The sequence below is a fragment of the Dromiciops gliroides genome, chromosome 1 (assembly GCF_019393635.1).
Source record: "Dromiciops gliroides isolate mDroGli1 chromosome 1, mDroGli1.pri, whole genome shotgun sequence".
NCBI classification, from domain to species: domain Eukaryota; kingdom Metazoa; phylum Chordata; class Mammalia; order Microbiotheria; family Microbiotheriidae; genus Dromiciops; species Dromiciops gliroides.
The window spans coordinates 146060382-146088136 of NC_057861.1; the positions used below are offsets into that span (position 1 = coordinate 146060382).

At 46.5% G+C, this 27755-nt stretch overlaps 2 protein-coding genes across 2 annotated transcripts; one reads left to right on the forward strand and one right to left on the reverse strand.

Moving 5' to 3' along the window:
* Positions 1 to 3891: 3891 nt before the first annotated feature.
* LOC122746612 (methyl-CpG-binding domain protein 2-like) lies at positions 3892 to 4359 on the reverse strand. The gene has a single exon (XM_043992359.1). The coding sequence runs from the start codon at positions 4357 to 4359 to the stop codon at positions 3892 to 3894; it is 468 nt and encodes a 155-aa protein (XP_043848294.1).
* Positions 4360 to 4374: 15 nt separating this feature from the next.
* On the forward strand, positions 4375 to 25968 carry GDF6 (growth differentiation factor 6). Its single transcript, XM_043979270.1, has 2 exons — positions 4375 to 4855; positions 24944 to 25968. The coding sequence occupies exons 1-2, from the start codon at positions 4375 to 4377 to the stop codon at positions 25966 to 25968; spliced, it is 1506 nt and encodes a 501-aa protein (XP_043835205.1).
* The last annotated feature ends 1787 nt before the right edge of the window (positions 25969 to 27755 follow it).

Below are 27755 nucleotides of genomic sequence, written 5' to 3' on the forward strand. Positions count from 1 at the left end.
ACCTGAAATGCTCCTTGGTTCAGATATTTTCAGACTCCCCTTATTCCTAGTCCATTAGAATTTTCTCATCCAATATTCCAGGCCTTACAGACTCTGTTCTCTGCTTTCCAAGTCAATAACTAGCTACCACGATAATCTAAGCCATGATATCAAAAGAATGGACAACTAGTGGGATCCTTTATAGAAGATTTATTGGCATATAGAATGAAAAGTCTTGGCAGTTTGCACCAATGGATAGAATACCCACATTGATGAGAGCAAAAATTCATTAAGGTATAACAGTAAATAATGAGAACTTTCTTAGGTAATTGCTATGTATTTTTATTGGCCCCTTCTGAAAGTGGTGCCTTAACTCAAAGAAGGTTTTGAGGTACAGGTTGGTGGTGAGTAATTGGGAAGGGAGTAGATAGGACGTTGTGGCATTCTTTAAAACTATGTGATAAGCTGGCTACTTCACTTATAAACAGCATAGGTCCTGCAAGTCAAAATTCCAATGGTCACTTTTATAAAAGCTGGTTTCCAAACTGAATTTAAATTATAAATAATAAAGGGAGTGGATGTCTTTGTCCACATTTTATTTTTAGGGAAGCTTTTCCCTCTATATGTTACCTTTAGAAAAACACTTCTGAAATTATATGAGGTTTCTTCCACTAGAAGTCCTTTGGCATAATATTTCATTTATTTAGTGGAGATAAATATAATATTATTAAATACTACATTGTAGAATATCTAAATTTACTAGCATATGTCAAGTGGCCTACATGATTAGAGAATACAGCTGTTCCTCATACAACTTTGAAGTCTCCTTCATTCGGGACACATACATAGACAATACTTCTCAATTTCTCCACCTGTGACTCCTATCGGCATCCACAGGGGGGCAGAATATACCATACTGCACAGTTGCCTCAATCAGTCTGTTGAAAATGGCAACATAGGGATGATGCCACAATACTCTCTCTAGTTCTGTCTTTACCCCTTGTCCATATTCTTCCTGTTTGTGAGATCCCACTATAAGAAAGCCAGGAGACTCCATCACTTCCTGGGTAAGGATTCTGAGGGAATGAAAGCAAGACTTGAACTGGTCCCTCTGATGTTATTTCAAATGTATAGTGGAGATGTGAGAGCAAATTTTGACATTTGGTTTGTTTTCCATTCTCTCTTATTGAACAAAAAAAAAGGGAAGGAAGAAAGGAGGCATTTTAAAAAACACAGATACAGAATTAAGTGTACTACCATAAACATTTTTTTTAACCACTGTTGGGGGTCCTTATTTGAAATACCATTCATGGACTAAAAAAAATCAGTCTGCCTACAGTAATGTAAATAATTATCATAAAAGTTTTTTGGGGGGAGGAGGGGAAACTTTTTATATTTAATTCAGTAAAGACAGTAAAAGTGAATCTAGACTAGGAATCAAGTGACTTTAGTTCCTGCTCTGGAGTTCATTCTGTAGGCCTCAGTTTTCTCATCTGTGAAAGGGAAGGTGGTGTGAGTCAGATACTTTCCATCTCTGTTCTGGCTCTAAAGTTTTTTGATTAGTCATTTTCCTAAAATAAGAATCAGGGTCGTAGGTAGAATAAAAAAATTGGCTAACGTAAAAAATTATTTTTACAAGGACAATGCTGAAGCAAGCAGGAGAGACTATATCCATTGTAGTTTTAGGCCAAGAGTCATTTAATGCTCCACAGAAATCTATCACATGTGCGGAAAGATCTTGAGCCACAGAAATATGTTCATTACTCTGTTTCCTGTTTACCGATAACTTGTAACAGATAATAATTGCTTTGGGCAAAAAGAAGACAGAGCAGGCTGGTGCAGATGCTAGTGGGCAGCTCTGCTATTGGATGGGAAGGTAAAACTCAGGAACCATTATTAAGCAGACTTCATATTGTAACCCTGATAGAAATTAAAATGCTGATAATACAGACCACAAGTTTTCATTTCCTTAAGGGAAAGGATGAAAACAAAATAAGAGGAGAAGGCCTTCACTTGATACACTTGATAGCCAGATGTGCAAAGGAAGATGTAAAATGAGCCAAGTAACATCTATGTTTGTTTTATCACTAACAGGTAGGGAAAAGACAAAAGTCAGTCCTTTTCCACCCAGACCCCTTGGAGGGAATAAGTGGTTTTGAGTCTTCAGCTTTGGCAAGGTGACTGGTCAGGGCCAGTAAAATGTTGGGGAGGGGGAGGTGTAGAAAAACAGCCATTGGGGCAGAATCAGAACATAGCTGAGAATGAAAGGGATTGTTTGGGGGTCAGAGGAGGGGGAACAACAAAGAGAAGAGCAGGAAAAGCAAAAGGAGGGAAGTAACAGTTGGGAAATGAGGCCCAGCAGTTACAGGGACCAGAAACAACAGCCAGTGAAAGGAAGTGGAATGAAGCAGGCAAGACAGGGGATTCAAAGCAAAGGAGAGAACCTCAATAATCAAGGTCTTTTTTAAGGAGAGAGCAAGGTTAGGAACAGGAAAACACATCCAGAAAACAAAAAAAGGTCAGTGGAGACATCAGGGTAGGAAACTGAAGTAGGAGCAAGAGAGAAAGGGAAAGAAAGCAAGGGGTCTGAAAATGAAGGCAGATTTGTGAGGTTGAATGACAAAGAGAATCAAAAGAAGGAAAAGAAGCCAGGCAAAGTTATTGGAATCAGGTCGCTTGAAAGCAAGAGAAGGGACTCGGAAGAAACAAAAAAGGAGAGAGATTTTCTCCTAGAGTTAGTGTCTTCCCTGTAGTAACGTCCCTCCTCCCCGTCTCCCACATTGCACTAGCTATAAACGAGTGAGGGAATATCTTTAGTTTTTTCTGCTTTAGGCCAACCGTGTGAGTGTGTGTGCATGTGCGCACAATTCAAACACAAAGGGAGAATGAGTGGGAAAGTGGTAAAAGAAAGTGGGAGTAGTGTAAAGAGTATCCATTGGAAACTCGGAGTCAGAAGCTTGGGTTCAAGCAGGCCTACTAACTCATCGTGTTAAGCTTGGGCGATCCATAGGATTTTAGGCTCCTCATCAACAAAGGGGTGCAAACTATATCCCTTTCAGCTCCAATAGGCTATTAGATATAGGTGGTGATGGCTGGGGAAGTCTTTGAGAGGGTGTGGGGTAGGTGGGCCGAAGGAGAACCATATTATAGAATAGTGGGAGAGAAAAGAAGGAATTCTTCCGAAAGGGAAGGACAAGGAGGAGGATGGGTGGTAAAGAGAAGGAAGGGAAGAATGCTAGAACAGAAGCAGAATTGGGCAAGGGAAACTGCTGGGGAAATATGAATGCCTGAGAACTTTGGAAAGAAGGAAGTATTGAGGGTGGGAGGAAGAGCCTAGGGGGAAATGGGAATGGAATTGGGGTTGTGGTTGGAGATTGAGAAACAGAGAAACTAGACTCTAGCAAAAGTGGAAGGAGCAGAGGAAAGTCAGAGCTCAGACGGCGGCAGCGGGTAATGTTGAGAGCGTAGCAGTCTTGTGCCATCATGTAGCTCCTTGTCTCTAGAGGCTAAATTGGGGGCTCCTCAGGGGATCACCTCCCCAACCCCTGCACTCCCAGTCCCCATCTGAGGGGAAAAAGAAAGCCTTTCCAGGGGGAATTTCAGCTTTAGGCTCTTATAATGAAGTTGGCCTGGGGAGATAATGGGACAGAGCTGACACCCTGAGGGGAGGACTAAGAGGGGCGACTTGGGGCTAGGACGCAACCAGAGAACTAGCTAGGGCTTGCAGCCTGCGCGCTGCGGCTGGAGGTGCGCCTCCTTGGAGCCGGCTCTGGGGGGCGCCGCCTTCGCTTCCTTCCAACGGGTCAGCTCCGAGGGAGAGCTGGAGGTGATGGAAGAGTTAGGAGGCGGGCAGGATGCAGCTAGGCACCCAGCCTCGGGCCCCCCGAAGGGACCTTGCGGCCGCCCCATGCTCTACCCTTTCCTCATCTTCTTCCCCAATCCCGCAGCTGACTCTACATCCTCTCGCCGGGTCTCCGCTCTCCCTCCGCCCCTTTCTCCCGTTTTCCCAGCTTCAGTGTCCAGCAACCCCGAGCCACGCGCAGCCCAGAGCAACCCAGTGCGCGTCCCGCGGGGGCGCTGCCTCCCCCTCCCACACATGCTCCCGCCCCTCACCCCCACTCCACCTCCTCCTCGACTCCTTTCCGCATCACCCTGGCCTCTTGTCCTAGCCCTCCCCTCCCGGCGAGGGGCGGGAGGGGGCGTGGCGGGGCCGGGGCTAGTGCTCTGGGACCCGGGGATCCTTGCACTCTCTGCCGCACCGAAAGCCCTGCCGTAGCCCGTGCCCGCAGCCGCTGTCCAGCCCGCTCGATCCGCTCCCCGAAGCCACGCCGCGCTCTGTTCGCCTCCACCCACGGGAGGGGAAAGGGCTGAGTGGGGCATCAGCCGCTGCTCGCCATGGATGCTCACCGGGCCCTGCTCTCGGCCGTCTTTCTCATCAGTTTCCTGTGGGATTTACCCGGTTTCCAGCAGGCTTCTATATCATCCTCCACCTCCACCTCATCCTCTTCGTCCTCGTCCTCGTCCGCCGAGCTGGGCTCAGCCAAGGGCATGAGGAGCCGCAAGGAAGGGAAAATGTCCCGGGCGCCGCGAGAGAGCGCCGCGGGCCAGGGGCACCCGGAACAGGCGGACGAGCCTCCGCGGCAGGAGCGCCCACAGTCTGGGCGCCAGGAACCGCAGCCCGAGCAGCCCAGTCCCCGGCGGCATCAGCCCCAGGCTCACGAGCAGCCGGGTAGGAACCCCCGGGTGGTGCCCCATGAGTACATGTTGTCCATTTACAGGACCTATTCCATCGCAGAAAAACTGGGAATCAATGCCAGCTTCTTCCAGTCCTCCAAGGCTGCCAATACTATCACTAGTTTTGTAGACAGGGGACGAGGTAAGTTAAAACAACGACAACAAAACAGAACAAAACAAAAACAAAGAAGTCCGTTTGCTCTTGCACCGGGGCGGCTGGCTGCCTTTCTCTTCCCTCGTCTGTCCCAACCCCACATCAGTCACCCGGCTATGGAAGCCTTGAGTTGGCATGTCTCCCCTTCTCCTTTATATCCCCTTCTCCTGAGACACTAGATAGATCCTGCTTATTTTAGACACTATAGAGTTTGCTTGTTTCGTTTCTGAATCTGGGCTATTTCCAATGATACTTCAACCTGCGCCCTCCTTTCTTTCCCGTGCATAAAGGCATGTGTTTTCTGCATTGCTTTTGTAGCCCCTGGTAGAAAAGGTTGAGGAGGTGGACTGGCTGTTAGGAACCGGGGAGTAAGTAAAGGCTAAGTCGTGTGTGTGTGTGTGTGTGTGTGTGTGTGTGTGTGTTGGGGGGGGGGGTGTGCTACTGCCCTGCATTGAATGAGGAAGGTCAGCATCAGGGTTTAGGAAAATGATCAGAGAAACATCCCTTTGGAGTTCTGGGGCTCCTAGAGATCGTGAATAGCTGTTGAAGCGAGTGTGTTTGTGTGTGTGCGCGCGCGTGTGAGTGCGCGCGTGTTGTGTGTGTGCGAGAGAGAGAGAGAGAGAGAGAGAGAGAGAGAGAGAGAGAGAGAGAGAGAGAGAGAGAGGGAGAGAGAGAGAATCCTTTAAAGAAAGTCTCGCTTCGCTTCAGTCTGCAGAGGTTTGAGGCGCCTATAGCAAAATTCTGACGGACTGGCGAACCAGCGCCTGGAAGTGGCCGCTAGCTCTGTAAGGGAACACGCCGAAGTTCTTTTCTCTGGATTTACCAGATAAGTCTGAAACCGGTCAGTCAGACTGAGAAGCTAGTTCCTCTGGGGTTCGATTTGCTACACTCTAGCTCAGGTAAATCTTGTAAAGGTGGCAACATAAGCTAGTTGACTTGAACTAAGAAAAAGGAAAGAGGATGCAGGGGAAGACTGAGTGAAGGGGGTGGGAGCGGCTGCGTTTTGCGTTTCTTTATTAAAAACAAAACATCCTAGGTTCTCAGGTCCAGAAGGCGGACTCTGCATGTTTTTTCCACTCTAGCAACAAGAACCTTTTTGGCCACTTTCATCAGGTCCCCCGCCCCGGTGGTTTCTTCTGTGTGGAAGCCCCCCCCCCCTTACACCACCCACGCTCCTTTTCCAGTCTACTCTTCTAGAAACACATCTCAGGAGTTCTACCAGGAAGTCAGAATCCCTAAAGCGAATAAGTAGAAAAGGAAAAGAAGAGGGGAAAGAGGCAGGAAGGGAAGAAGGAAGGAGGGAGGGAAGGAAGGAAGGAGAGAAAAGAAAAGGGGGGAACTACTCTCCGGTCCTCTCCAGACTCCTTGCAACTCCTAGTCTGATCCCCACCCCCACCCCCATCTCTGGCTCAGGGACTAGATACCCAAGACCTGAAAAACTAAGGTTCCGAGAAGTCCAAGACAGTTACGAGATGAGGGGTATCCTTAAAGAAGCCAGTGACTCCAAAGAGAAATAGCAACTCCCACCCCCACCCCAGATGCCTTTGCCTTATCTCTTTCTAGAGCCACTAATGGCAGACTAATTAACTGACCCTTAATGAGGGTCGTAAATTCTTCCCCCGCCCCCTCGGCGCTCTCGGACCTCCTCCTCTCCCCAGCTCTTCCAACCTGCCCACCAGCCTTCCGGGAAGCGCGCGGAACCTGCTCCTCTCAACCTGCCCCCATTCAGTTCCCTACCGTGGAGCTTGGCCGAGGGGTCAGAGGGGTTCATTAGCTGTTGAAAGCCCCAGACAACAAATTAACTTCGTGTTTTTTATGTTGGGTTCAGGACAAACGTCGACTTGGAAAAGCCACATGGCTTCTTTGTAGTTATATGAGCTGACGATTTGGTTCCCAGCTTCCATAAAAGTTGCGATTCAGTGTAGAGTCTCCACCTTCCCCACCGGGTCTCTGTCTCTCAGCGAGAAGATGCGGCTCCCCAGTACTTGTGTTTGACTTGGCGTTTAAGAGGAGAGAGACAGAGACAGAGATAGAGAGACAGACAGAGAGACAGAGACAGACAGAGACAGAGACAGAGAAAGAGGCACAGAAACAGAGACACAGAGACAGAGAGAGAGACAGATACACAGAGACATGCATAGAGAGAGACAGAGACAGAAACAGATGCAGTCAGCCAGAGAGAGAGAGAGCGAGAGAGAGAGCTAGCTAAGCAACGGAGAAGAAACTGCTTTCAAATTTCTCTCCCGATAGGGGAGAACCTGTGCTCCAAAGTTTTCGGAGCTCCAAAGAGTCCTAGCAGCGAACTTTGGAATTCCCACCCCCTTACACATATCTCCTGGCTGGACTCGGAGCGGTTTGCTGGGATGCCTCCAGTTAAGTCCCACGTGTGCTTTCCACAGAGAAGCCAGAGGGTGGTGGGCTCCCTGGCTTTTGAGGGAGATGAATTGCTTCGTGGAGAGTTCTAGGGAGCGAGTAGGCTTGGATAGCGGGCTTCTCTTTACCCTTGTCCTGTAGAGCGCAGTGTAGCCCTGCGTCTTTGGGGCTCCCGGTGCCCCCAGGGATCCTCGGGCCGGCGCGTAAGCCTTCAGGCTTCGCGAAAGGGAGGTTGGCCAAAGGCCCAGCCTGGTGGGGGGTAGCGAGAGTGGGAGTGGGATGCTGTTCCAGACCTGCTGGCAAGGGACCAGGGGAGGTCCCCGCACAGCTCCCAACGCGGGAGGAATTTTTCTCCAGGACTGCGGTCCTCACAAGTTGCGCTTCTGCCAGCAAGTGCTAGAAACGTCACGGAGCTTGGCCAGGCGGGTATCCCTTAGGAAGAAAGACAAGCGGGAGCTGCTGGGGGAAAAAATAGGTTCTAGATCACCTCCTCCCTTCCTTGCTACCATTACAGCCCCCCCCCCCCGCCCTCGCCCCCGCCGTGAAGACACACACACACATATACACAAATATACACACATATACGTGTATTATACACACATATACATATACATATACACACACTTTCTTCATGCAGTGGAGGGGGGACTGGAATATACATATATACACATACATGTATGGTATATGAGTGTATATATACGTTTGTATATATACACATATATGACATTTTTCCACTGCCGGTCTAGTGTGGGTTGATGGGAAGGGAGGGGAGGGAGAGAAGACTTAGGAAAGGAGGGGAAAGGGAGGGAGGAGGGATGGAAGGGGTGGAAGGGGTGGTAATGATTTGCCGACAGCAATCCTGGCTTGATGAAGGGAAAGCTTCACTTTCCCTTCACTGATTTTGATTTGAAGTGTCACAGGCTGTGACCTTGGGTTGGACCTTCCGGGGGTTGCTTAGCATCAAGTCCCTGATTGGAGTATTTCAGCTCAGTGATCTAATTGAGTGTGCATGTCATAACATATCAAATATTGTCTAGTCTCCCATAATGAAGGGGTCTCAGCCAATGGCACATCCCCAGAAACTTCAAGAGAACTTCCGTTCCTCTGAAGTGGTAGCTTTTTTACTGCCCACCTCCCGGTGGGATTGTCGCCCAGTTAATTGCAGAGCCGAGCTGGGGCTGGGCGTCGGCTGTTGGCGCTACAGCCGCCGCCCAAGGCTCAGAACTCAAGAAAGCTTCTTCATCAGTCCCCTGGCCGACAGACAGTGTGGTCCCTGAGCTCACTCGTTTAGATGGGTTTCTAAGTAGAAGATGTAGAATCAGTCAGTCTTGCTCTGATCCGGGCTTAACTCGATCAGGATCTCAGATCCGGTATACTTACCTATTTCTTTAAGTATGTTTATATTTGCGTGCTATACTCCAGGTCAAAATACGCAGTGGGAGAGAAGAGGGAAAGAAGCAGTCTTGTTTCCTTTTCTCTATGAGCTTACCTTGGCTGTGGTATAGCAGTGTATAGTTGGATTTGAAAGCAGATAGGACTGATTCTTCACGCAGTTATACCAAACAAACAAAAACTAAACGTTTCGGGCTTGTTTCATTGTGGTCAAAAGATCTTAATCAGAATGTTTGTGCCATTTGGTTTTGCCGGGCAGATAGTTGGGAGGGCCAGAAATCTCTGGGGGGGGTTTCCGAGTTATTATTGTATGAGTGAAAAGTCAAAGAACACAGCGGTAACTTGTTCTACTCAATTTCGTGCTATTAACAAATCAGAAAACCAGGGAGAAGGGTAGGAAAGTGAACGGAAACACACTAAGCATGTAGAAGTAGGGGAGATCGGATAGGTGGGAGTTGGGGATGGTACGGTACTGTGAGATTCAGCATTTTCCCATTTGCTGCTTCTTTCTTTCCTCTTAGTTTAGCAGTATGAAAATTAAACAGGGGGGATTTCTGATACTTGAAGAGAGGCCTATAGAAAAGAACTCTTGAAACTGAATTTGGAAGGGAGAAAAATAAAAAGTTTGTGATCTCTCCATTCCTCATCCCTCATGCTTTGTTATGGTCAAAATATCATAGAGGACTGGATGAGTGTAGGAAAATTACAGTTGGCACGTGAAATAACTCATTAAAAAGCAGATGGTGCCTGAGGGCCTTGGGACCCCCACCATTGGAGCTCCACAGGAGAGCAGGAGTGGCTAGAATTCTCACAGATTTCACAAAGCCATTGAGAAGGCCTGAGAAAGAGAGACACTGAAAGAAAGAGAAAAGAATAGAGAGGAGATGAGAGGTGAAAAAGAAGAAAGGGAAAATGGGAGGAGAAAAAGGGAGGACAGGGGAGAAGAGGGAGAGAGATGCTCACAGTTTTTAGTTATACATGTTGAAAATGTAGAGAAAAGCAGCCTGATTCCAACGAAGTTTAAGTCTAAAGAGAGGAAAATTATTATTTAGGAAATTTGCTATGGACATTAAATTGAGTGGGGAGGGGACCTCCTAGAAGATTTTAATTATGAAGATTTTTTTTTAAATGGGATCTCCTAAACAAACAAGTAGACGGCAGGAAAAAACGTGAGAGACAGGAGATCTAAAACTCCTTGGGGGACCTAAATCCTAGACCAAACTCTCTTAGGGTCTTTCTGTGTTTGTCTTGTTTTATTTTGCTTTTCTTCTGGCAGAAAATTACGGAGACACTTAGGAATCCGATTATTACTTTCAATATAAAAGGGAAAAAAATTAGGAAAAGCTGGGAAGGGGGGCCCTAAAGTAGCCTTGGACGAGCCTTGGACGAGCCTTGGACGTTGCTCAGCTGTTAGTGTGGCAGGAGGGAAGAACGAGATTCCAAATCGAGGTTCATCTTCTGTGGGATGTTTATGCTAAACAGCGGGTTTCTGGGTGGACCTAAAGCCTCGCTATAGTGTAATCAATGCAGCGCCTTTGCCCGGGCAGTGTTGTCGTTGGCAGAAGGAAAATGAAATATAAGCAGGGAAGTATTTTAATGGGGACGGAGGGAATTCACAACTGTTAATTATTTGGTGACCTTGTATTCGATTTGTTCGAGTCCCTTATAAAAACACTAATGCAGACCAGACGGCCGAAGTGAGGAAGCAGGGCAGAAGGTTCCAATCTAAGTTTTATTTCCCTGGTAAGAGGTAGCAGCCTTGGAAAAAGAGTTCAGGGAATTCAAGCGTGTGTGTGTGTGTGTGTGTGTGTGTGTGTGTGTGTGTGTGTGTGTGTGTGTGTGTGCCCGCAACACACGTAACATGGGTATTTAAGGTGTCATCTAGAATTCTGGTCCCAAAGTCTGGCTCCTTTAATCGTAGTGAACAGACAGGTCCTGGAAAGAGTCAGAGAGAAGGGGGAAGGAAGCCAGGTTTAGATGTCTGATCTGGTCTTCTGGGTGAGATGATCAAGACTTGAAAAAAAATCCATAATCTAACCTTTAATCCGGTTGACATTTCTTTAAAGATCAATGGATAGTTCTCTCCCTCCCCCCCCCCCCTCCAAGATCTTAAGGGGCGTTTGATTCCGAAAGCAAGAAGCTAAACCTGCTTGCAATCTACTTTCAATGATGCCTACAGGCTACCTGGACAGCTTGTTTTTTTGTAATGCACCCTAATTCTCTTGATGTTCTTGGCCAGTCCTTTGGTGCTCGGAAAGGCAGATCTGAGAAGAATGCCGGGGTCCTTTCTACTGACTGAGGAAATCAGGCAGCCTTCAAGTTTGCAGGATTGAAATGGGCTGGGGGGGGGGGTTGGATTTGGGTCGGGGTGGGGGTGGTTTAGAAGCTTCTGAAACGTTTCCAAATAATCTGTTCTCCAATTCATCACCACCAACAATAAAAACGTGGTCTCTACATGTACGCATGTACATAGTGAGTTTCATCGATTCCATCTTCTTTTAAATGGAATCTGAAAACGAGCAAAGGAATGACTGTTACTGGATTAGAATGGGATCGTGTGGGTCTTTTCTGGCCAGTCTCTGCGCCAGCGACCTGAAAAATTGGTTTGACCGTGGATTTGGATTTCCCAATATCATAAATGAGGATCTCAACACGTCCTTTAAATTAGACATTACTTTTTTGTCCAGAAAGGAAAAGGGGGAGGGAGGGAGGGAAGAAGAAAAGCAAAGGGGGAGAAGGAAGAAAGGGAGGAAGGAAGGAAAGGAAAGAGAGAAAGAAATGAGAAAGGGAGAGTGTGAAAAGGAAAAAGAGGTAGAGAAAGAAGAGAGAGAGAGAGAGACAAAGACAGAGAGAGCAAGGAAGGAAGGAAGCTTGGGAAGACCCTGTGGGGAAGGAAACAGTTGTTTCCTCTCAGGGCTTGCTGTTTGCCCAAACTCTGAAGTACTAGCTAGCATTCTGCCTGGGAGTCTTTTAAGCAAAGTGAAGAAAGTTAGTATAGTGTAACTGAAGATAACCAGCCCCCTCCGGGTATTTACTAACTACTGGCAAATAAGGCTCTCTGGTAGCTTGGAGGGGGGGGGGGGTGGGAAGCTGCTGGTTGAGGGGTACAGACAGCGCTGGCCACAGAGATAGTGGTATTTGGTTTTGAGGTTGCTGCTACACTCCCTAATGGCCGAGCTGTTTATTTTTAAGCTCAGTGTTTGCTAAGTGAAGTCTCTTGTTTACTAGAATTAAATAGCTCCTCATTCGCATAATGGGTTCCAGAGTTTTTGCTTTTCTATTTTCTAGGGGAATCAATTAGCGCTGTTGGGGAATTGATATTTTGGGTATTCATGAGATGGACCTGCTAATGTGCATGTTGTAAAGTTGCTAATGCAGCTGGGACAGGCAATTTTTTTCTGATGCAAAAGTCTTAATCAAATTGTCTCCAGACAGTTTTGAGACCATGAGTAACCAACACCAAGGTTAGTAGTTGGGGAATGAGGAAAAAATTGGGTAGGTGTTTACAGCTGTAGTTTGGGAACACTTCACCCAAAGAAGTAAGTTTGGAACACACAAACGACTGCTTTGGTTTTGGAGCTTGTCGATGATATCAAGTAAGAGAGAGACCCAAAAAAGGGGGGGGGGAGGAGAGAAACAGAGGTAGAGACACAGAGAAATACCCAAAAAGAGGAAAAGAAGTTAAAAAGGAAGATAGACCCAGACAAACAGAGAAAGAGAGGCTCAGAGAAAGTGGCACAGAAAGAAAAAAAAAGAACAGAGAGGGAAATTATCTAGAGAAAGAGAGAAGAGACCTATCCCCAGCACTTAGCACAGTGCCTGGCACATAGTAGGCACTTAATAAATACTAGTTGACAGAAAAGGAAAAACTGAACTCTCCCCTCCCCCAACCACCCTTACATTTCCCTAGATACACCGAGCTTTAGATCTTAAAACTGATGGGGAGGATGTGTGTGGGCCATCGATGGAAAGGAAGATATAAGTAGGATTATAACTCCGATGCCAAAGTTGAGGCCCCGGTCGGAACACTTTCAGGCGCTAAGAGTTTCAACTATGTAGAATGCTATCCTCTGCCGGTTTGGTTCAGTTTGGAAGGTGTAGCAGAGAGGGAGTCAATGAAGTCTTTTTTCCTATTCTAGTAGAGGGAGGAGAGGGCCGCAATCTCCGCAGCGAAGAGAAAAGAAGAGAGAAGAGAGCGCAGGGCTGAGCTCAGACGCCTGGACTGCCCAGAGGAGGGCCACACACCAAGGCAGCGGCTGGAAGGTCTAGCAGCCCCCTGAACCATTTCCGCTGCGCGTCCAAGGGGCGGCTGGCTCACAGCAGCTGGAAACTGCCTTGTGATATAGGTTTGGGGTTAAAATTGAAAAGAAATTAAATGAAAAGTCCTAACACACCAAACATTAGCTCCCCCCGCCAGCCCTCCCCCATCTCTAATACAACTTCTGGCACGGGCTGGTGGGCTTCAAGTGAGCTAGAGAAGGCAGAGCGAAGCAGGAATTGGAGAGGAGGGGAGAGGGATGATGGAAGGGGAGAACCCTACAGGTTGTGGTTTGGGTGTAATTTGCAGTGATGTAAAGTTAAGATTTGAGCCCTGATGAATTGGCCGCGAGCCCAGTACCTGATCCACTGTGCGAAGGGGAAACACTGGGAAACTTTCATTAACCCCGGCTTTTCCTCCCTCCCGGGGCACCTCCTGCCACTCACGGGAAGCAGTGGAGCCAAGGGAAGGGTTTCAGAGCGGGAGGTCAGGGAGACATCCCAACCTCGGATTTCATCTAACCCCGGAGGCGGGAAACCCAGGACCCAGTCTGGGGAATGGAAGGACAAGACAGGCCGCAGCGGCCAGCAGATACTTGGTGAGGGCTGAGGAGGGCTGGCTGGGGGTGGTGCGGGTGGGAATGACAGGCTGGATTTCGGCCGTTTTCTTGCGAGGAAGAAACAGGCTGGTTAGGAAGTTGGGAAGTTAGGGAATTAGAGAATTAGGGAAGTGGTGCAGTTTTCCAGTCTGCTGCAGAAAGTGCTAAGTAAGTTAGCGCACTAGAAGCCTCTCCAAGGCTTTCCCACGGTTGAATCTCCTCCCAAAGGGGAAAGATTACAGGGCAGAAGAAGGAGAACACGCCTGGAGAACAGAATGGACTCCAGTAACAGCAGCATCACCGCCTTCTCTGGGAAATGAACCAAGAGCCCATTTTTTTTTTGGGGGGGGGGGGGTCCGGGAAGTTTTCCTGTTTGCGTTTTCCCAAAGTGCTGAATTCTCGTCGCGCTGCCTCGATAGCCACTACAGGACCCATCTCCCACGGTCACGTAGACTAAACCTGAAAATGTTTGGCTTTTAAACAGGACTTAAGTCTAGATCTAGGGAACCAAAGGAAACAAACACGAAGCATATCAACACTGTGGAGGATAGTGAAGTAATTGACAGGGAATGGGATAGGTAGATTGGACCCAGGATACTCTTTGGGAGAGGCAAGTATAGCCTGAGGATGGGGGGAGGGGAGGAAGGGAGAAAGGAGAGAGAGAAGGAGGAGGAGGAGACAGAGAGAGACAGACAGACGGACAGAGACAGAGAAAAAAGGAACAAAGAAAGGAAGAGAGAGGAAGAGAGGAAAGAAGGAAGAACAAAAAAGAGAAAAGGAAGGAGAGCATGAAGAAGGAAAGGGAAGCAGAAAAGAAAGGAAGATAAGAGAAGGAAAGAGAAAGAGACACATGTAGAAAGAAACACAGGAATACCTAGTCAGACCCCGTGTAGGTGTGACTTTGGATAGAAAGAGCACTCTATGTCTGCTCTACGGATAATCCGCTGCTAGCTTCCGGGGCTGGCGTGCTGCTGTGTGGGTATGTAGTGCTGAGTTATTGTGGCTGCTGCAGTTTTGTTCATTGATGAAAAGCCTTTTGGCTGAGCAGGCGGGATATTTGCCAGATCCAGTAGGTCGATGATATTGCCTTCCATTGAATGGAGTTCTGACTTGGGAATTTTGCCTCCTCCTCTACTCAAAAAGGCCAGGTGGGGCCAACTGATGATGCAGGGATAGACTGGGATGGGGGGAGAATTTCCACTGGTCGAGGACCCCAGGAAGGATAGAAAGACGAGAGGGTAAGCCTTTGTCTTTTCAGCAAGAATCTGAGCTTTAGAACCTAGGTTCCCTCCTTTTCCAAAACTGCCCCCCCCCCAAAAAAACCCTGTCACCAATATTTCAGAAGAGAAGAGAAGCTGGGTGGCCTCTGAAACTGTGACAGACACTAGAGCTTAGAAAAACATTGAGGTGGGGGAAATTCTTCCTCCTTTCTTCCCTTAGTTCCAAGAACTATAGCAGAAAATGAGAGGCGTCTTTCTTGGGGGGAGGGGGTTTCTGTTGCATCACACTTTTACCCTTCAAATGAACCTTTGGAAATTTCTTCCCTGGGGCAGGATTGGACTATTTCCTCAAAGCAATCTGGGAAAATTCCCAGGATGCCAGACCTTTGGCGTGAAGGGTTGTTGCTCCCTTCTCCACCAGTGTGTGTGTGTGTGTGTGTGTGTGTGTGTGAGAGAGAGAGAGAGACAGACAGACAGACAGACAGACAGAGACAGAGACAGAGAGACAGAGAGATGCGCTCAAAAAGACTATACTGACTCAAAGAGACCTCTGACTCACCCTGTAAAAAAAGCCAAGTTTGCCTGATTGTCCTGATTGTCCTCTGGGGCATTTTAGTTCTCCTGGTGCTAGGTAGTTAGACTGTGGGCATGGAGATTCAATTATAGGCTTTGAAGCTGGAAGTCTAGAGACTAGACTACCTAATGATCCCTAGACCATTCTTCTCCTTTTACAGATGAGGAAACTGAGGCCCAGAGAAATTAAAAATCTTACTTGAGGTCACACAACTAGTAAATAGCAGAACTGAGGTTAGACTCCTGGCATTTTGATGCTAAATCCAGTTTTTCCTACAGTACCAAATTTCCTCTTACTAGCCTACTGTGACTTCAACCTTCAGGAAGATGGAGAGAGATAAAGCCATCATCAGGTTTCTCATAAGGGTACCAGGCTGAACTTATGTGGTCATATGTTCACATTTGTCAGAAGCCTATAGTAGATGGAAGGATATTCCAGGAAATATCCCTAGCCTGATCAGCTACAGTTTCTATGTCCTCACAAATAAGGTGAAATATCTGCCTTGTTTTGTGTATTATTCTATCTAAACTATAATAATTCAAGAAGTTAGTCATAATGTTCGACAGCATGCTAACACTTTAGAACTTTAGATTTTTTTTTTCTTAGACTACACCTGACCAGGCAGAAGACTCCTTCCAGCAGGATGGGCTTTAAGATGCATTGTAGAGAAAAAAAATGGGCATTCCAGGAATATCACAGGCTCAAGAGAAGCTTGGGGCCAAGATTCTTTCCAGTCCCTCACCCATCTCAAAAGCCTCAGGATACTTTATGGGAACTGTGGAGAGGAACTGGTTTTTCTCATCCTTGATCACCATTGTTGCTTGCCCCCTTGGTCTTGCCCAAATTGTTTGATCAGAAACAGGCTTGTTACATATCACTCCCCTGGCCAAACTGACCTACTTGCTGTGCTCATTCAAGAAATTCCATTACAGTGTCTTTGTACTGGCTATTCCCCGTCGCTGGAATGCACTCCCTCCTCACCTCTGACTCTTTGAATTCCTAGTTTACTTCAAAGTTCAGCTCAAGCACCACCTCCTCCATGAGACCTTTCCTCTTCCCCCTGGTTCCTAATACTTCTACCCAAACTACCTTGTATTTACTTTGCATACATTTTGCATCATTTATTTGTGAACATAAGTTTCTTTTGATAGACTGACTATAAGCTCCCTGAGGGAAGGGACTGTCTTGTTTTTGTTTTTGTATACCAGTTATCTAGCACAATGCCTGGTATATAGTATAGGCATTTGGCAAGTTAAGGATTGTTTATTGATTGAGTGAATGAAGGCCACTTTAAGGTAGAGATTAAATTTAGAGGCACTAGCCCAATAGGTAGTATGAGGGGCAGCTAGATGGCACAGTGTATAAAGCACCAGCCATGGATTCAAGGAGGACCTGAGTTCAAATTTGGTCTCAGACACTTGACACTTACTAGCTGTGTGATCCTGGGCAAGTCACAACCCTCACTGCCCCACAACCCCCCACCCCCCAAACCAACAGGTAGTATGAATAAAATATTCAAAATGTCCCCTATTGTATTTTCTTTTTTAATTGTTTGTTTTTGTGGGTCAATGAGGGTTAAGTGACCTGTCCAGGGCCACACAGCTAGTAAGTGTCAAGTGTCTGAGGTCAAATTTGAACTCAGGTCTTCCTGAATCCAGGGCCAGTGCTTTATCCACTGAGCCACCTAACTGCCTCCCCAATTGTATTTTCTTTCTAGATGCTGACCCCCCCCCCATTAAATGCTGAATTGAGGAAGAGCTTCAAAATTACATTCCCTCCCACCCCCACCCTCAGTTATTGTCCCCTGGAGACTTTGAGTCTTAGTGGTGGCACATGTGACTTAAGACTTGGAGTTGGAGTCCCTAACTGAAACAGGGACCCTATGGACCACATGCCAACCACTGGTCATCTAGTTTCCACTAGAAGACCTTCCAATTACAGAAAATTTATCAACCTATGTAGCAGTTTCTTTTATTTTTGTAAAGCTGTAAATATTCTCTCTTATATTGATTAAACTGCACTTTGCCTCTCTGTACCTTCTACCCTTTGGTCCAAGTTATCCCCTTTGGAGCACAGCAGAGTCAATCTAGTGGACTATGGAATGCTGGGATACAGAAGACATTGGCCCAGTGGCCCATGATCTATTAATTGTCCTCTGTTGAGATGGAGAGGGTACCTTGAGCATTGGGAAATTTTTCAATATTCTTTAACCAGAAAAAAAAATCCGCCCTTTTTTTTGTGGAGGTCATTCCACCCTTCCATAAGAGCTATTATGACTTCATAGAAAAAGTTGGAAGGTACCTTACAGAGCATCTAGTCAGGGTATCCATCATGCTTGGAGTGAAGTCTTTCTTTTCACCTCTGCCTCTTATAATTTTTTGGATTCCTCCATGGTCAACTAAAAGATGACTTCTGTGAAGCCTTTTTTGATCCTTTCATCCCCCAGTGTTTCCTGCACTAAATTTGTCTCATATTTGTGTGTGTGTGTGTGTGGTGTGTGTGTGTGTGTGTGGGGTGAATATGTTCTACACAAAAGAGGCTTAATGTATAGGAAGCTGGCCTTGGAGCCAGGAGGACCTGGCCTTAATCCCTGCTTTTAACATATGCTGGCTATGTGACTCTGGACAAGTCACTTAATAAACCTCTAGGTAAATTAAGTTAAAAAATTAGGTTTTAAAACCTCTCTGACACTCCAAATTGCAGAGAAATTTCCCACCTACTTGTATGTGGAGAGTTTCTTCATAAGGATGGTCCCTGTATCACTGAAATCACAGGTCTAATCGCTATCCCTATTTGTGTGTGTGTGTGTGTGTGTGTGTGTGTGTGTGTGTGTGTGGCAATTGGGGTTAAGTGACTTGCCCAGGGTCACACAGCTAGTAAGTGTTAAGTGTCTGAGGCCAGATTTAAACTCAGGTCCTCCTGACTCCCGGGCTGGTGCTCTATCCACTGTGCCACCTAGCTCCCCACCCCATCCCTATCTTTTATAAATGCTTATATGCATATTTGGTCTTCTCTCCAATAGAATGTTATCTTCTTGAAGGCAGGGACTATTTAATCTCCAGCTTCTGGTACAATGAAGTCATTAAAGAAATGCTTATTGGGGCAGCTAGGTGGCACAGTGGATAGAGCACCGGCCCTGGAGTCAGGAGTACCTGAGTTCAAATCCGGCCTCAGACACTTAACACTTACTAGCTGTGTGACCCCAGGCAAGTCACTTAACCCCAATTGCCTCACTAAAAAAAAAAAAAAAAGAAAAGAAAAAAAAAAGAAATGCTTATTGATTGGTTGATAATCTAGCCCATGCATTACCTCTACAATATAACAGACAAGTGGTCATTCTCCCAAATTTTGTCTGAAACTTTCCAGTGAGGGGCAATGCACTCTCTCCATTTTCCATTTGGATAGTTGTAATTGTCAGAGTTTTCCCTAACATTGTGCCTAAATTTGCCTCTTTGCAACTTCCATTCATTGCTCCAAGTTCTATCTTATGTAGTCTAGAAGCACAAATGTGACCCTTTTTCCATATATCTGCCCTTCAGATACCTCCAAAGAGCTTCATTATAATGAATACCTAATGCTTTTATAAAATTATTGTAAAGATATCCATTATTTTAACTTCTTCCCACCTTTACCCCAGCTCTCTCCCCTCCCACATGTTGTGCTTTTGTCTTCCCCTGGTCCAAATTCTGATCAGAAAATCTTTGTTTGAGTCTTATCCCTGCTTCTAACTAGCTGTGTGATCTTTGATAAGTCCCAGTTTCTGTGTCTCACTGTTTCACTTGTGTAAAATGAGTGAATTTTACTAGATGATGTCTAAGTCACCTCTCAGTTCTGGAAGCTGGAGAATGAATCAGTAACAAAATTGCACAGCCTCCTTTCCTTCCTTAGCACAACAAAACAAAAGACAGTTGAAGCAAAGTGGAGATTTGAAGTTTCTTTGGTGATGTTACTTGTTAAAAGTTGGGAAGAGGTTTTTGAAGCCTTGGGTTCTGATTTTGTTTAAAGCATCTTTCTTTTTCCCATTTCCACCTTAGTTTCCCTCTACTCCCTTGCACCTCTCCCTAGCCCACTAAAAGCTAGTATATCTCAAAAATGGAGCAGCCATAATTTTCATAGAAATGTCCTCTCCTGTTGTAGACAAATGAGGAGTGCATCCAGTATAGCAGGAAGGATGGATATGGGAAATGCTGACTGGCTCAGCTCAGCAAAGCATGAGCCCAAGTATGGTGGGAGTTTTAGCCTGCAGCCTCTACTGCCTACATGTGAATAGGTCAGGTGGTAAGAGAGAAAATGTGTAAATCCATCAAAGAAAAACTCAGACTGTGCTGTGACCACATATCTCAGCAATAGCTTGGAACATCACATCTCATGTTTTGTTCCCTGCCTTTGCCCCTGCTCCCTTCTCCCAATAAAGTCACAACCAAAAATTTTGGAAATATAGAGATAAAGATTTGTTTGATTATGTTCAAGTGAATTTTCTAGCACTCCCCTACAAACTAAATCCAAAGGAACTTAGCCCCAAATGGAGCTGCAATTTTGCCTCTCTTAGACCATCTGAATATTCAGAGATCAAACCAGAGATGGGTCATGGGGCAAAAGAAGCATTAAGAGGTATTGTAATGACTCTTTGTTTACCAGAGAGGTTTTTTTTGCCCCTTGCTGGCTTTCTTGCCCCATACACACACACACACACACACACACACACACACACACACGTATATTCACACACACACATAGTAGGATAATAGGTTCATAGATTTGCTTCTTTTCTGGATGAGGAAACTGAGGCCTCAAAAGATTAGGTGACTTGCCCAAGGTAATGAGTGGCAGGGCTGAATTTTGAACCCAGGTCCCATAACTTCAAAATTTCAAATTGCACCCTCTTTGCACTGCATTACACCATTTGCGAGTGGTGGCTTATTTTGGAGCAGTGGCCCAGCAGAGAGAAACTCAAAATCAATTTTGTGTGCATGATGGATAATTTAGTCACAGTGGAGAAATGCTAAGAATGTTCACAGTCACTTTGAGATTCTGCACTGATTTCTTTCTTCCCCCTCTTTCTGTCCTTTCTTCTTTCCTTCTTCTACCCTTCTTCTTCCTTTTCTTTCATTTATATTTCCTTCTGCTGACTTTTTTTCTCTAACTCAGCGCCATCAGTGCATCCTGTTGGTCAAGACAATATATAAAGGGGAGTTGGAAAGCTGGGACAGATCAAGGCATCTGATGAGGAGGTAGAGAGGTATATAAGCATGTTGGTGTCTCCTCAACAAATATTGATGTGGGGGGCAGCTAGGTGGCACAGTGTATAAAGCACCAGCCCTGGATTCAGGAATATCTGAGTTCAACTATGGCCTCAGACACTTGATACTTACTAGCTGTGTGACCCTGGGCAAGTCACTTAACCTTCATTGCCTCAAAAAAACAAAACAAAACAAAACCCCACAAATATTGATGTGAGCTAGGAGTTTTCCAGGCAGGAGAGTGACCTCAGGGGACATTCCTCTGGGGAGGGGGTGGGAGTGGGAGGAGGTAGTGAGTTGAATCCTGGGTATGGGACACTCCTTGCTCCAAACCACAGTGAGGTACAAGAGTCCTGACTTTGATTTCCTTTTATCCAAAAGGGAATCAATTTATTTAATAATAATATGAGTTAAATTTCTATATTGCTTTAAAGTTTTGTTGTTCAGTTTTATCTGACTCTTTGCCATCCCATATGAAGTTTTACTGACAGAGATACTGGAGTGGTTTGCCATTTCCTCCTCCAGCTCATTTTAAGATGGGGAACTGAGACAAAGAGGGCAGGGACTTGGCCAGGGTCACGAAGCCAGTAAGTGTCTGAGGCTGAATTTGAATTTGTAAAGATGAGACTTTCTGATTCCAAGACCAGTGCTCTATCCACAGTACCACCTAGCTTTAAAGTTTACAAAGTGCTTTTACACACCTTATCTCATTTGATTTTCATAACAACGCTGTAATATAGGTACTATTATCTCCGTGTTTTTGTTTTTGTTTTTGTTGAGGCAATTGGGGTTAAGTGACTTGCCCAGGGTCACACAGCTAGTAAGTGTTAAGTGTCTGAGGTCAGATTTGAACTCAGGTCCTCCTGAATCCAGGGCCGGTGCTCCATCTACTGCGCCACCTAGCTGCTCCTATTATCTCCGTTTTACAGTTTAGCAAACTGAGGCTGAGAGAATGTAAATTACTTCTACCAGGTTACATAGCTAATAAGAGGCAGATTTTGAATTCAGGTGTTCCTGAGTTCAGCGTGTTATCCACTACATCACCTAGGTGTTTTGTTTCAAATGAAAATTTTTTTATTTTTGAAGAATTTCCCTCAGATATGCAGTATGAATTCAGTTCTTCTTCCTGCTCCTCTTCTGAGTCTAGAATTTGAATCCACCCCTCAAACAACGAATCTATTAGTTAGCTAGAGGCATTTCAGTGTCCAAAACTATGTTAATGTTAAATTAAATAGAAAAAATGCACTTCCCCTATGACTTAATGATCTAATTACATTTTAATTAATTTTAAAGCAGAAGATTCACTTCTATAAGAGTAATTATCCAAGAGTAAGGGTAATGTTTCAAGATGGATTGAGGAGAATGTTACCTTACAACCCACAGCCCTAGTTTTGTTTTGTTCCTTTTGTTCCTAGGTCAACCCTTTTATATTTTAGATGAGGAAACTAGGGTCTGGAGGAGTTATGACTCACTGATTGTCACACAGGTAACAAATGACAGGTGAAACTAGGACCTATGTCTTTTCCCTATACTATACTGCCCAAAGGGCAGCATGGTGGTGCAGTGGATAGAACACTGGGCTAGGAATCAGGAGGACCAGAGTTTAAATCCAACCTCAGACAGTTACTAGCTAAGTGACCCTGGGCAAGTCACTAAACCCTTTTGGCCTCCGTTCCCTCATCTATAAAATGAGCTGGAGAAAGAAATGGAAAACCACTCCAGTATCATTGCCAAGAAAACCCCATGGACTTTGTAACATAGTCAGACATGACCCAACAACAACACTGCCTAAAATAGTTAATAGAATAACTATAGTGCCAAATCACAAAACTCCGTGGCATCAGGGTGGGATGTCTCCCTCTGACAAGGATAAAAGGGATTCAAAACTCTGTTGACCCCAGATTAAAGAAATTCACTTTGTAGGGTAGTACAACAGTTATAGACAGGTAGAGGAGTGTATTTGGTTGTCCTAAATTTTCTGAAGGACCCACAAAGAATGTGTTCAGTGTCACTCATCACCTGATGACTGACAGTGACAAAAACTGAAGGGGAAACAGAACAGAAAGGAGAAGTACTATTACTGATCCACCATGTAACCAAATATTTTTTGTTCCAAAGCCAAGTTCTACTCTTTTTTTTCTGATAAAAATATTTTTTACAGTTACATGTAAAGATAGTTCTCAATATTTGTTTATACAAGCTTTCCAATTTCAGATTTTTCTCCCTCCCTTCCTTCCCTCCCCCCTACCCTAGACTGCAGGTAATCTGATATAGGATATATATATATACACACACACACACACATGTATATATATATGTATATAAACATATTTCTGTATTAGTCATGTTATAAGAGAAAAATCAGAGCAATGAGGAAAAACCCATGAGTTCTACTCTTGATGGTTCAAACCATGAAGATCTCATTCAGTGTTGAAGCCTATATATTTACCAACCTATACTTAAAAAAATATAGTTCTCTCCAATCCATGCTGCCATGTGTGCAAAATAAATGAAAATCAAGGTATTGACCTATCACAAACAGGGCTTACAAAACAGAAATGGAAATGATTTCCTAAGGGAATGCTGCCACTATTAAATTTTATTTAATTTTTTTGGTAATTTCCATGAAAGAAAAGTCGCAAGGCTTTGGTTAGCTTCCTTCATGCCTCTTCTGTAGATATTACAGATATTACTATAGTACGTGTAGGGAGGGCTTAGAGCATGTTAAAGACACTTTTTATTATTCTTTCTCTATATCCCTCTTGCTTTGAGAAGCCAGGAATTGATTGGGTTTCTGAAGCAGGAAAATGAAGCCTCCAGGTGAGAGCTCCTTCGACTTGACTACATCAGTGGCTGAATCCAGGACCAAACTCAGGGCCCTTTAAAGGGTGCAGAAAGGAAAATGTTGAATTCCTGTTGAATTTGATGTGACCCTGGTTGGTCTGAAGGTCTCGACTCCCATAAATCAAGTGGCTGTCCTCTCCAGAAAACCTTTCCCTCTCCCCTCCTTGCGCCCCCCCACCATCTCCCCCCCACCTCACTAACCCTTTCCGCTGTTTCATTTCAGGTTGGGGCATGTGCATATTAGAGAGCAACAACCTCTGAAAAGTATAAAGGGGCGGCATAGTGTTTCTTTAGTCCCTATTTCTAGTTCTGGTGCTAGCTGGGTTTGGAAAGGCAGTAGGGGTTGAACACAGGCTCCAGTGACACTTTTACTATTGAAATCTACCTAAACTTTACTAGCTTCTGGGGAAAGCTTGGGGCTTTGGGGATTTTTGTATTTGCTGGGTTGTAAACATTTTATGAGAAGGCAGTTTGGGGGAAATCTGGTTAGCTTTCCGCCTTGCACATTGGATTGGTGTTGGGCTTCATGCACGAACGTGTCAAAAAAGAAGTCCAGGTTTACCTAGGTCCCAGAGTATTTTCCTTGGATTGTAGAAGCCATCTTCCCTTATGCTCCCCCAAATATCATTACTCTAGTTGTGAATTTGTCCTAAAAATCCATCTCCAGAACCTTTTGGACAGTAAAAGCAAGAGGATTGATTTCTGGTTGGATGTTGTAAATGTCACTGTCTTTGTGTATGAATGAAGCCTCTTCTGAGTGTGTCTTACCCGCAGTTATTCTAAGTACACCTAAGGTTCCCAATGAATAACTGGTATACCCACGTATGCTTTCTATTTGGAGGTAGTTACAGATTGTCTGTTCTGGTATTAAGTGGAGAAGTGAGGCGAAAGCTGAGGAATCTGATTCATGCAAACTGCATGAATCTGGATTGTTAAAGCTCTAGATCTGTTATGTCCAAAAATTTATTTTTTAATAAGGGCTGAATTATTTGGGGGAAAGAGCCCTCTCTCTTTTGCTTCATGTTTCCCTTGTCTGAAGATCCAGGTAGCAGAAGGGAAAAAACCCTCAGTTCTCTGCACAGGTTTTAAGTCTTTCCGTCAAGCAACGAGCATTTATTAAGCGCCTACTATATCCCAGGTACTCTGCTAGGCGCTGGGGATACAAATACAAAGAAAGAAACCATCTCTTGTCTCTAGAAGCTTACATTGTAACAAAAGGCAAACTGTTGGTTTTTCCACCTTCTGGGAAAAGTCCTGTGAAGATGTTGCAGCTCCTGTCTGACTTCCGCCCCCAGTTTAAACTGCCCAAAGCAGACTGGGAGGTCGGATTATCTCTGGCCACCCTTTCTCCCCCTACCCAATCGCAGTGCTCTCCCAGGCTAGGGCCTGGTTACTCTGGGGGTGGTAAGGCCCCAGGGCTGCCCAACTACCTGGGCCGGCCTCGTTCACCTCCCCCACCTCTGTCCTCCTCTGTTCCCTCCCCCAGCCCCTGCTTTTCCTCCCAGGGGGCTGCCAGAGAGAACTGGGAAGATTTCCCCCTTAAGTGAAACTGACTGTAATTATTTTTTATCTCGCAGACGATCTCTCGCACACTCCTCTCAGGAGACAGAAGTATTTGTTTGATGTGTCGACGCTCTCAGACAAAGAAGAGCTGGTGGGCGCGGAGCTTCGGCTGTTTCGCCAGGCGCCCCCGGCTTCCCCGGGGCCCCCGGGCGGCCCGCTCCACGTGCAGCTCTTCTCCTGCCTGTCCCCCCGAATGCTGGACGCCCGGACCCTAGACCCGCAGGGGGCGCCCCAAGCCGGCTGGGAGGTCTTCGACGTGTGGCAGGGCCTGCGCCGCCACCAGCCCTGGAAGCAGCTCTGCCTGGAGCTGCGGGTCGCCTGGGGGGAGCCCGGCGGGGAGACCCCGCAGTCGTCCCCACCGCCCCAGGCCGAGCCACCCCTGGACCTGCGGAGTCTGGGCTTCGGCCGGAGGGTGCGGCCACCGCAGGAGCGCGCCCTGCTCGTGGTGTTCACCAAATCCAAGCGCAAGAACCTGTTCGCCGAGATGCGCGAGCAGCTGGGCGCCGCCGCCGCCACGGCCACGGCCACGGCCACGGCCTCGGCCTCGGCCTCGGCCTCGGCGGGGGACGAGGGCGCGTGGCTGCCTCCCTCGCCGCCGCCCCCGCCGCTGTCGCCGCCCGCGGGCGAGCGAGACGTGGGCTGGGGGCCGGCCTCACAGGGCCGCCGCCGGCGACGCACCGCCTTCGCCAGCCGCCACGGTAAGCGGCACGGGAAGAAGTCGCGGCTCCGCTGCAGCAAGAAGCCCCTGCACGTGAACTTCAAGGAGCTGGGTTGGGACGACTGGATTATCGCTCCCCTGGAGTACGAGGCGTACCACTGCGAGGGGGTGTGTGACTTTCCCCTCCGCTCTCACCTGGAGCCCACCAACCACGCTATCATCCAGACCCTCATGAACTCCATGGACCCCGGCTCCACCCCGCCCAGCTGCTGCGTGCCCACCAAATTGACTCCCATTAGCATTCTTTACATCGACGCGGGCAACAACGTGGTCTATAAGCAGTACGAGGACATGGTGGTGGAGTCCTGCGGCTGTAGGTAGCGCCGCCTTTCCCGCCGTCTCGGTCCGGGGACGGGAGGGGAGGACTGCAAAAGGGAAACGGAGAGGTGCCCGATGGAAGGGGGGAAACACCCCGAAAAATGGACCTGGAAGACTGCAGGAGAGGAGGAGAAGGACGAGGACGAAGAGGACGAGAACGAGGAGGAGGACAAGGCGGGGGGGTGAGGGAAGCGGTGGGAGGTGGTGTGGCCTTGGGGCCCTGACCGCATCGGAGCCCACCTCGGACACTTCCTTTCACCTAGAGAGAGGGAAATGGACTTTCACACCTTGCCTGGCGACCCTGGAAAACAAGTCGAGGATTTGTTTCGTGTTTGTTGTCATTGCTTTTTCAATTTCCTTGAAGCACCTGTGTGTCTCGCGGGTTTTTAATAGGGGTGGGGAGAGGAAACAGCCCTGTGTTTCACAGCTGTCCCATGGATTGAAAATTATTATTTACAAAGAAAACGGGGTGTTGGGGTGGGGGGGGCGGGGAGGAGATTCACGTCTCACCACATCCCGGTCTTTTTCTGTCTTTGGACCATGCTGAGTTTTGTATTTCCTTTCTGGGTGAAGTCACCTCTCCCTGTAGCCATCCAAACAGAATTATCTTAAAACAGCAAAATCTTTCCCCCTTCCCGTCGCACCCTCCCCCTTCCCTTCAAGAGACCCGGAAGCCTTGTTCCGAATCTTCTTCCCTTAAAAGCACCACCTTCCAAGACAATTTTAGTGTAAGTGGGCCAAGTAACTCAAATGGCCTGAATATCTTTCTTACTCAATCTGACACTTCCCCCCCCCCCCCCCCGCCAGCTTCCCATGACTGCCCACCGTTCCTTTCTCAGTACTATCAGAATCCGACTGTGGGTTATTTTGCAAGCTTTCCTTTTTTATTGTTGGGGGAACAGGGGAGTTCATGCCTGATAGAGTGACAAGAATCAGTTCAAGCCAGGGATAGTTTAGGATAATGGACAGAGCCAGGAGAGAAATGAGGCAAAGGCCCCCCCAGTGAAGCTGTTCCCCCTTCTCCCCCACTTAGCTGACTCTTTCTTTCAGGATTATCTGATGATCCAGGTTTCCTTCTAAGGTGAAGGCAATTTCCCAAGTACAAAAAACAATCAAGTGAAAGGAGAGAGGGGGAGGGGTGGGAGAGGGAGAGAGAGAACTATTTGAGAGAGGGTAGAATAGAGAGGGGAAGGGTTGGGGGGGAGGGAAAGCCAAGGGACAGATTTGCAGGGGAGGTGGTGGTAACTAACCCACCCAACTCAGAGCAAGATGGGAGAGTCTAGACTTGCTATGAGAAGAGAAAAGGAGTGAAAGGAGGAGAGACAGGGAGAAAGGATCCAGGAGTATAGAAATGCCTGTCTCTGAAGTTTATCTGAAAAGTTTCTCCCTTTTTCTCTGACATTCCTGAAAGATTACCAGCCAGAAATCGCCTAGGGCACCCCCCAAAAGAATTGTTTCGGATTGTAATTACCAGTTAGACTATGTTTTTAAAACTTAGTAATGGAAAACTGTGAAAAGAGCAAAATGTTACGTTGAACATGGGGAGGGGAATAGGACAGTGGGTGATGATGGTGGAATCAGCCTTCTTAATGCAGGGAATTGGGTACAGTACTGTTTAATTCCTTAGCTCCATAGCAAAAAAAAAAATGAACTCCCTCCTCCCCGACCCAGCCTACACCAGTATTATTTGTAACCATTGCCCTAGAAGTAGGTCCTCCAAAGGACTTATTTGCTTCCCACCTTTGACTTGTGAAATTTCCTCAATCAAGAGAACAGCTAAGGGAAAACAA